Here is an 11043-nt window from a genome sequence, read left to right as displayed (position 1 = left end):
CTGGTGTTACAAAGTTTTATTATACAACTAAGTCAAACACGATATATTTGAAAGACATTATTTAATTAAAAACATTTCACCTTACAGCTTTCAGTTGATATCTCTCAAAGAGTCGGTAGTGAATACAACAATGAGAGGACTGGATCAAGACAGCTGTAAAAGCATGTAAGGCACTTAGTCTACAACTAAGTCACAGTAAACAGTGTCTACAAAGAAATCTTGGCCTTGTAATGGACTTCCATAAAACTAATAAGATCTACTACTTTGTATTGCTGACTTTGACATCCTGTTTTAAATGGAGAGCTGCACTTTACATAGTACTGATACACTTAGACAGTAAACAAAGGATTTGTCTTAACATTCACCAATGTGTCTAAACCAAAGGTTAAAAGTATTTAACAGCCTTGTTTTGGTGAGTCCCAAAGTCTTGCAGAAAATAAATAAACATATGTATATAAGATGTAAATCACTTGATTTATAATCAGGGGCAAACCATGATTTTAAACTAGAACAACACAGAGATAGGCACTCTTAGAGTTTACAATAAATTCAAAAAGACTACATTTTTAACAAGCATTCCCGACAATAGTACAAGTATAAATGAGCAGGCAACCAAATATTTGAACACAAAGCATACCTCACAGTTAATTTAAAGCAAATACCTCAAATAAAATCATTGATAAAAATGATTAGCCAACAGGTGACAAAAGTAGTATAATGCATAAGTATCTTTACTCAAAGTGCTGATTTGAAATAATTGGTATTTAACTAGATCAATTTGCTAAGTGCCTGACTGGATTTATTCTGAGACATTCCAAAGTTTGACATTAGAGTCTTGACCAGCTGTCACCAGTGTGTGGTTATCTAACCAAGCAAGTTTGTTCACGTGACTCATGGGATGTGCTTTAAAAAAGAAAAAACAAAATGACATCTAAATTGTTTGGGACCATAACTTGTGTTTATACAAATTACATTATATTAGACTAAATGAGAACAGATTCCTACATTTATTTTTCCAGAAATCACAACTAACCCAATAACCAAATAATTAAACTTGAGGTCTTAAAGGATCAAACTTTCTTCTGTTTTAAAATATGAAATCCATTCCAAAGTTGAAAATATTGGCTTAGACAAATTTAAACTCTGGAACTGTATGCTTACCTTTGACAGAAGGTTTTTGGCCTTTATACTTTCCAAACTCCCAAAGGATGATATGTGAATCGATAGCAGCAGACACAAACCTCTGTGAATTGGGGGACCACTTGACGCAAGTGACTTTGGCTGTGTGCTGTTCTCCCCAGCCACCTATTTCATCCTAGAAAAGTTTCATCATTAACATTAAAACACAAGCCAAAACAAACAGACCACACCATTGTTATGATCAGATTTTCTTTTTCTAACTCATGTTGGAATTGTTAAGGACAAAGCATAAAAAAAAAAACTAGAAAGTAAAACTTCTAAGAAAGTCAAGAGTACCATATGTGTCACAATAACTTACATTTTCATATATTCATAACTTACATTACCTCTCCCCCTCTAAAATATAAAACAGCAATTAAAGTTGAAAGGAAGTTAACAGTTTACAAAAAAACAACATAATAAAATGTTAGTTTCCTGAAATGAAGCAACAAATTCTGGTATTCACAATCTGTTAAAAATGAATATTTGTATTTTTTTTTGTTAGAGCTAGTAAACTAAGAGTTGCTTTAAAATGTTTTTTTTAAACCTGTACCCTTAGTGTAGTACAAGGTAACCTCCTCTACATTAGAAGATGGCTGAATGGACGTGTGGAGTTTGCACTTGGATCACAATCTGCATCTCAATGTTCCTTAGTTTGGACCCTGCCCCCCACAATCCCCTGCTATCTTACAGGGATTTTGGGCTATGATTTAACAATCCCTACTTCTAAATGAGTCAGACATTTATAAAACAAAATAATAGAAAAATTTTGGGAATGCTGTCAGGTTCAAGGGGGCTCACATATTTTGGTCCAGAGACCAAATGTGTTTGGTTGCTGAATTCTTGCATAGGGGGCAGATTTTCTTGGTCTTACTTAATACTTTTAATGGGGCTCTGTGCTATTCCTTCAAGTAAGAGATTCCTAGGATAATTGGTTCTGAAATTCTAATTGCCAGAAGTTATTATGTTTATGTTAATGTAAGACCAGGACAGTCTTTTGACTTCATGAAGTCTATTTGTTGAGGAACCTCGCTACATTGGCAACAGACATTTCTCAAGGTCTTGTCTAATAAGTTTGTGACGTGTGGTCTTCATTGTTCAGTGCTAAGTGTCTCAATGCACTACAGCTAGCAAGATTATTATTATAGCTTTTATATTGCGCTACTTTCATGCTTATAGCATCAAGATCCAATCAAATGTCTTTATTGGACAAATAATTGAAAGCAGTTTAATTGATCCCACCCATACACACAACCACCAAGTCTCATAATAACTAATGGTAGTGGTGACACTGACCTTCCAGCCATCCAACTGGATCAGACGCACTTTGTTCTTAGAACCCAGTGCCAGCCAAGCGCCATCTGGTGAGTAGTCTACAGTGGTCACTTCCAGAGACTCTTCTGTTTTTACTTCCTTCAGTGTTCCATTGCTCAATTCAAATATATGCAACTGAGTTTTCTGAAAAGGAAAGATTTATTACCAATATTAAAGTCTAAGTCAAGCAATGAAGTTTTTAAAAAAATAAAGGTTACTTAAATGTATTATGAGAATACTAGACAAACCTGTGATTTTAACAATATAAATCATTTTCAGTACAAAATAAATGAGCATATTTTTCATTTACTAAAATAAATAACTATTTACTGAAGATGTATTTCTTACCGATCCAACAGCTACTTCTGTACCACCAGGTCTGATACTGACGCTCAAAGCCTCAAACTTGACAGGAAGTGTGGATAGTTTACGTCCTGGTGCTTGAAGCACAACCAACTGAAAACATTTTTTAAAATTATATTAACATCAACACTCTATAACAATCAATATAGTTGCAGTAAGTGTAGATTTAAAGCAATCCATAGCTGCAGTAAGTGTCGCTCTATAACAATCTATATAGCTGCAGTAAGTGTACCTATAAAGCAATCAATATAACTGCACTAAGGCTCTTTAATGATCAATACAGGTGTATAAGTATAGTTAAGTAGCCATAGGACACTCATTGTTGCCCGTAAGTGAAGCCACCTAATTTGTAAAATGAAAGCGTGCCTTACATGATGTAGACAAGCAATTACAGCTATGCCATTTTTACTGTCTACTGCTCTTGGCTGTGAGTCAAGCTTGAGTGTGTCATTGCTGCAAACATCAGTAATCAATACAATAGAAACATTTCTAGAAGGGTTAAGATGGCAATGAAACAACAATTACTTTTAAAACCACGTGTTGCAACAAAATGTGTGGATGTGCTTAGTCACTACTATCTGTTGTTCTAGACCAGGGGGTTCTCAACCTGTGGGCCGTGACCCTCTTGAGGGGTCGATTGACTATCTGCCAGGGGTCGCTTAAGACCATCGAAAATATGGATTGCTATTGTCTACTCTTCTGTTGCTGTATGTGTGTGTCGGGGGTCGAGTCAGAGTAGCAGATTGCAAAAAGGGGTCATGGAGCTTAAAAAGGTTGAGAACCGCTGTTCTAGACTAAGCTATAGATTCTGTGTAAGTGCTGGCATTATTTCTAAGGACAAACTGATTGATCAATGTACAGTTTTAGACATTTTTTTTTTTACCTAATTCAAAAACAAAATAATTGTACATCTAATATCAACCATTTGTATTAAAAGTTTTCTGACTTTCAAGGGAAAATGTAACTGTGTATATAAAAAAAAATGAGTTTTCAGTAAAACAGTCACAATAAAGTTTTAGTACCGGTAAATAATAGACATTAACAATCAGGTACTGTAAAGAGAGAAAGTAATGATTATTAATGATAGCATAATTAGGAAAAATATAAGAATTAAATTCAAAGAGTTACAGCCTTAAACAAAGACATAGCACCACTAACTGTGCATATGAACTGAGAGAGGAATCACAGAAAAAAGATATTAACCTGTATTCCAATGAGGCAGAACGGGTGTATCGCACAGTGTCATCCATAGCCACAGAGATTAGGTAATCTCCGTCTTGGACCATGTCTGTCACCTGGTTGGTGTGACCTTTGCCCCTGAAGTCATCATTGTGGCTGGTGGCAGCCTCCCAACTAACTGTCATGTGGTCAAGGAAGGGCTCGAGTACAAGACTATTAACGAACTGACACTGTCATGTAAGGGGGAGCACCATATAAACAAAGTATTGAGTACATGAACACCAGTACAAAGTATAATAGAAAATTACACATAAAGTTGCTTATTTCCCACAAAGTCATTTTATACTCTGGCTTCATTATGTAACTAAACCATGTCATAGAAAATAAAAATAAATTCCTTCCTTAGTTAATAAAATTTGATCAGTTCAGTTCAGCTTGCACAGGATCCAATAGTCATTGAAAAAGTAAAATACGGCAGGTATGTGGATCATACCCACAACATCTGCATTATTAGCAGTACACTCTATCAACTTTGTGACTTCCCCCTTAAGTGTAAGCTAATAGTAGAAATTAGAAACGTAACCACAACACCTAAAGCTTAGCATCTTAACCGAGACCATTTGTTATAAAAGGCCATAACGCCAACCTGCAATGGCCACAACCTGTGGGCAGTTTAGATCAATAGCTCATTGCCATGTCGCACAGACCTGTGACGTGGCAACGAGCTACTGGTCTTAACTGCCTAAAGATAGTGACATTGCAGGTCAGTGTTCAGGCCTTCTTTAACAATTTGTCTCGTCTTAAGAATTGCTGCACTGACAGCACTGGCGTTGCAGGGTGCTATTTCATTCAAATGTTATTCTAAAAAAGCTGATAGACATGAAAGAGTGCAGGCATCAACTGTTATAAAGGATACTAATCAGACCATCACTACTTGCAGTGTAGAACTGAGGCCCATTGACTGCGACTGCCATGATAGGTTTGTTGTGACCCTGACAAAAAAAAAATGTTAAAAACGTTTTAAAGAAAAGTTTAGGATTATTCTTATTGGTTTAGAGTTCTATAAAATATTTTAGCGAGCTTTCTAAAAGAATGAGGTATGTGAAAGACATATATAGAAACACTTGTCCCCCCCCCCCCAAAAAAAAACAAAAAAAAAAACTGGCTGTTGATTAAAGCATTTACAGTATGAATCCTGTTAAGAGATGAGGGATTTTAATTTAATATTTAAATCCATTTTTTTAAAGCCTAAAGACGACAGCGCAGAAAATTTCACAACAAAAGTTAGTGGGCCAGGATGCCCAATGCATGTTATGTGTACTTTGTGGTTGTGCTGCCATAGTCAATGAAAAACCAATCGATGCAGTTTCCCAAAGTGAACAAAACAAATACCTTGATGACTTTCTTCGGCTGCGATGGACTAGCAGGCTCTAAATAGTTGATGTAACCAGACAGGGAGACTGTAAGAATAGAGTCTCCTTGCCATAAACATCCAACCTGCATATCTGTCACCTGGTTGCCCAGGATGAATTCTCTGAAAAACCAACAGGGTGAAACCAATAAGAGCATTCACTTAGATTGGGCTGAGAAAGAAAAATATATTTCAGTCAAGTCAAAATGTCCAAATAAATGGCTATGACACTCACGTCTCAACTGAATTGCTGTCAAGGTTCCAGATTTTAGCTGTTTTATCACCAGATACTGTCAAAAGTTTCTTGCCATCTGGACTGAAGCAGATCTAAAAAGAAGCAAAATGCATTTAATTTTCAATTTCAGTTGATGCAATATACAATATCTTGTTTTTGAGATTTTTCAAGAAGAAAATTTTGAATTAAATGAAATAGATTAATGCTATGTGCTTTCATAACAATGTTTAGAAAGAAAATTCTACTGGCGCAAAATTGAGTATATTTTTTTTAGTATTGCAAAACTTATTATGAGTTCAAATTTGTGTTTAGTAACTAATTGACATTGACACTCACAGAATAAATGCCTCCAGCATGTGCTTTGGGTGCCCCAAGTTCTCCAATGATGTCAGAAGACTTGCCATCATAAACAAAGAGCTGACAAGAGAGTAATGACATATATACAAAATTTGTAGAGAAAAGAATGAAAATTAAAATGAAAACACATTTCAATATCTTTATTCATTATTAAATTAAAAAAAAACATTGAAGCATTCTATAAGAATAACAACAGCCTAAAAAGTAATCAAAGAAATTGAAAAGCACGAAGGAATGTAAATAACAACTTACTTTTCCATCAGCTCCTCCAGTTATAAACTTTTCACCATCGGGGCTGTAACGAACACAATTAATAAAGTTCTGATGATCCTGTTAAAAAAGCAAAAATTATATATCTATGTTACTGCCATTTAGTTTCATCCTCATATCAAAAACGTTGCGACTGTAAATAATAAATAAAAAACTTTGAAAATCTTACAGCCTTAGTGCACTTGAACTTAAATGGTGGTCCCTCATAGAAGACAGCAGTGAAATCTTCACTTCCTGTGACAATCCTCATTGGCCGACCCTGTCTTATGGACACACTGTTAATGGGCTTGCTATGCCCAGTGATTTCACCCACAGAATTTCCAGAATCAAATGTAAATGCACGACCAAAGCTTAAGTTAAAAAAAAAAAGAATTATGCAAAATTAGATGCATATACAAAAAACATTAAATAAATAAAAGCAACAAAACAAAAAACAACAACAAACAAACAAATATCTAATAAATGCCAACAATAATCTCAAATTAATTTAAATGCCAAGGAATAAAACTAGGTAGGAATGGGCCATGAAAAATTCCAACACTCTGTTGTAAAAGAAAATAATGTAAAGTTCCCCTTTCAGACCTTGCGATCTATAGGGCAGATGATGTTAAGGTCATCTGTTTCTTTGACCAATAGTTAATGAGTGGGTGTCATGTGCCTAACAAAACAACCAACCGCTTTACTTTCCCCAACTTAAGTCAGGTACCCATTATAGTTGGGTGGAAACACAGGGACGCCCTGAAAATCCCAAAATTCAAAATCCTAGTCTTTACCAAGATTTGAACCCAGGACCCCAGGTTCGGAATCCAAGCGATAAACCGCTCAGCCATCATGCCACCCCTTAACCTTAAAAGAAAGAAAAGTCGTTATTTTCTTGACAGGGAGAGAATGCAAGACATGACATCAAGTACTTACACTTCTCTGCCCTCGCCAACGACACAAAGTTTCTGATTGTCCATTGTCCAGTCTAAATCTTTAATGGGTCCCCCAAGAGCACAATGTTCAATTTTCAGGACATGTTCTTTATTGACAGTGTCCCAAACTCGCACTTTGCCTTCTTTGTCTATCAGAAAGAAAAAAGAAAAAAAATTTTCTTTTGACGTGTTTGATTTTTAAAAATATTTTCCTACCAATTAAAAACAAACAAAGAGCTGCACATGATCAACTCAGTGTAGAATCATTCACTGTTATCTCAAAAAGGACATAATGAATTGTCTAGAAAAAGAACAACTGACATTACACCTTTAAACAGTTTTAGGCTGTAACTTTTGTCTCAGGAAGTTTATCAAATTTATCTAAATAAATTTCAGTGATGTAAATCTGAATATAGAGTTTTACAGCTGACATTTTTCTGTGTTTGTCACAGATAAGGAAGTGTTTACATATAAACAGTTCATGTTTGAATGAATCATGCATTTTCACAAACTGTGGGGTAAAACCAACATTAAAAAAACTTTTGTCATCAGGGCCTTTTTGTACATTTTTTAATATGTATTCTTTGCTCACCTCCAGAAGCAATATAAAATCGAGATGGTGAATACTTGGCAACTGTAGTCTCTTTGGCATGCTCAGAGTAGACATCACACACAGAAGTATCCTAAGGAAAGAAAAGTGAACAGATGTAAAACTGATAGCAGTAATAATAACTATTGAGAATTTATTTATAAAGAACAAAGTGTAGGCTGAAGGTGCTATGAGAACTGACTAAAAAAAATAATTACCAATAATTAATGGGCTAATTGAGTATTTTTGTGTCTTGATTCATTTTTTGTTAGGTACAAAAATTAATGGTTTAAAGTATCAACTTGATCAGAGAATGCATGAGGGAGAAATAGCAATTATTTAAGGGGACTAAACTCAACAAATTTAGTCATATCTGTGAATACTGAAGTATTAGTTTCACTTGTTGCTATTAAATAAAATAATTAATTACCAGTGATTAATTGTCTAATTGGTTAAATAAAAAAAAAAAGATTTATGTCTTGTCTATGTCAATGAATAATTGCACAAAGTTTCAACCTGACAGACAGAGTGAGTTGATATAAGATTTGTAAAAACAACCAAATATATGTTTAATGTAGATTTAGAATGTTTACGAAGCAAATGTTTTATACTAAATTTTGTGCTGCAGTAAATTACCTTAATATTTCGTATAAAAACATTACTTCCATTGCAATACAGAAAGTTTTCTCCCTTGGGATCTCCATTTATGACAATAGGTTGGCCCCTAGTAGTTCTTGGTAGAGATGCATAAGTACTCTCTATAAAGGAAAAAAAAACAAAAAGGATATTATATAAAGTAAATTTTTATATATTATATCTAGTATAGTAGAATATGAATATTAAGTATATTAAGTATTTTTATGTGCTGCCAATACTCCGTGTACATACACCTGCATCTTATACTTCCCAGGCAAAGCTTCTCAGCCTCAATGTGGTGCTCAGGTGATCAGATGAGGCAGTCAGCCACAGTTGAGTTGCTTAAGTCCAATGCACTGGTGAGGATGGAAGAAAGCCCCAACAAACAACCCTGTCACTATCCACACACCTTTCCTCAAGGGGTAGTTTTTATTATGGTCACCTGCATGGCTGATGTGACAGAGAAGGAATATGGGAGAGTTTCCTTGGTGTGTGCTCAACCTTCAGCTTCACCACTAACCCAAGCATCTTGGGATAAGAGCCTTCAGTAATAGGGATATAAAAAAATTAACATTGCTTGGATATTTCCCAGACAGGCATATGAAGGGGAACCTCCGAGGGCCTAGAGTTCTGTCTTCAACTCAAAGAAGAAGAAGCTATACTTAGTAAGAGCTAGACAAGTGTTCAACTTAATAAAACTAATAGTAGAATAGTACTATTATAGACAAATAATGAAATATCATTATTGTGCTAGAATTTCTCTCTATAAGTATAAGTATATATAATTATAGACTATATACTTGGTTTAATCTATCAGTTTAGCTGGTTATAGTTATATCTGACATCTAAACTATACTGTAATCTGTATTAATCACTTTTATTTAACTCACTACTGCAGTACTGGCAGTATTACTATTAGTTGAGTATTAGAATCTGGTGGCTAATGCCACTAATGGCTAGATCTAATTCTATATTTATTAATTTATAATTAGAATAATTAGATCTGTTTTGTCTTTGTGTTGACTATTCAAGTCTATTGTTAGTATTGACTATTATTTTTTATTATCATGAAAAAATGAATATCATACTTGACATAATTCTAAATTCATAATCATTTAAATCATTATTCATTACATGGTTACTGTTCAATAATTCAATACCAATACTAGATCTAGATCTAGAATCTAGACTCTAATGTCACTCTAATCACACTAATGAATGATCTAAATCTAATGTCTCTATCTATAATAATAATAATTATAGCCTAAGTTTAGAATCTAGACTCTTATCACTGATAGAGCTAATTGCGAATACAAAACGAACGTGCATTTCTTACTCAAAGTAAACGTAGACATTTTGAAAACAACTCAGAAATCAAGATCCAATAGACGCCCAGACTAGATCTAGAGTCTAGATCTGTAGATGATTACAGTGGAGTTTACTTCCGTACTCCGAACCGGGAAGGAAGTGTGTAGTAGGTGTTATCGCGCATGCGTACTAGGGTAGGCACATTCCGTATATGGCGATTTCTTCATAAAATCAAACGAAGATATTTGTTTAGTTTTAGGTCAGTCATAAATTGTTTTCAATATTACCAAGTATGGTTAATGCACCAGAATCGCTAGTTGACTCAACCTGCCAAATGAAGGTTTAAAGGCCTTTTACTTCTTTTTCTTTAAATAAAGACTATAGAAAAAGAAATAGCGCTGTTATACTGAGATCAATAAGTAGACCTGCATTAACCACCGGCTACGCCCGTTGATTTCGTCTCAGGTTTAGTGGCGTAAAAAGGGTGGGGGAGGAGGGAGGCAACTTGAGGGGGGCCCCCAAATTAGTGGTTTTTTTTTTATATTAAATGTTACGCAAAATGCAGGGGCCCCCAAAGAAGTCAAGCCCCTCCCCGGCCCCCAAAATGATGGCAAATTCCTAGGTAAGCCCCTGCCCAGGCTATACACATTGTTTATTTTGCCATGGATCCCCTCCAGTTTATAACGGGCTGTCCCGTAAATTCCAGCATCACCCCCCCCAACTCTCCGCCTTAACAAATAATCTTAAAAAAAAAAACAACTATCAGACTAAACTTCTGCTTTTCAGTTATTTTGAAATATTTGATAGGCTCTATGGTATTTTTTTTGGGGTGGTCATTTTTAACTTTTTAAATCCTGCTCCGCCCCCCCCCCCCCAACTTTAAAATCTTAAATTTTACAATCTGTTACATCTAACTGACATGACCCACTTTAAGAAAATAACAGTTCCCCTTTTCAGACCTTGCCATCTACAGGGCAGATGTTTCTGTGGCCCACGGTTAACGAGGGTGTCATGTGGCCAGCACAACGACCAAATGCCTTTTCTTTTCCCCTACTAATGTCAGGTACACATTAGAGCTTGGTGGACTCCATTTCCCAATCTTCACCAGGATCGAAGCCCTTCCCCCTCCATCGGTTCGGAAGCCAGGCGCATTAACATTCAGCAACCGCGCCTCCTTTCGTTTTCAGGGTGCTAATCATGCGTTTAAGTGACACTTTTTGAATTAACGTCTGCATTTCATAAGATAAGATAAGGTCTTTCCATTCTATTTTCTCTCTGCTAATAAACC

General features: G+C 35.3%; 1 protein-coding gene across 1 annotated transcript; it reads right to left on the bottom strand.

The window, feature by feature from the left end:
• Positions 1 to 44: 44 nt before the first annotated feature.
• Positions 45 to 9941, bottom strand: LOC106068531 (actin-interacting protein 1-like). Its single transcript, XM_056016485.1, has 16 exons — positions 9784 to 9941; positions 8448 to 8569; positions 7815 to 7905; positions 7224 to 7371; positions 6478 to 6658; positions 6291 to 6368; positions 6018 to 6098; positions 5682 to 5773; positions 5428 to 5569; positions 4952 to 5027; positions 4060 to 4213; positions 3228 to 3309; positions 2842 to 2949; positions 2476 to 2637; positions 1162 to 1315; positions 45 to 903 (listed from the first exon to the last, which is right to left on the bottom strand). Exons 1-16 carry the CDS (start codon positions 9800 to 9802, stop codon positions 800 to 802), a joined length of 1794 nt encoding a protein of 597 aa, XP_055872460.1. The 5' UTR covers positions 9803 to 9941; the 3' UTR covers positions 45 to 799.
• Positions 9942 to 11043: the final 1102 nt, after the last annotated feature.

This window comes from Biomphalaria glabrata, chromosome 1 (genome assembly GCF_947242115.1).
Source record: "Biomphalaria glabrata chromosome 1, xgBioGlab47.1, whole genome shotgun sequence".
Taxonomy (NCBI): Eukaryota; Metazoa; Mollusca; class Gastropoda; family Planorbidae; genus Biomphalaria; species Biomphalaria glabrata.
Note: the sequence above shows the minus strand (reverse complement) of the source record. Positions and strands in the feature narration are given on the sequence as shown.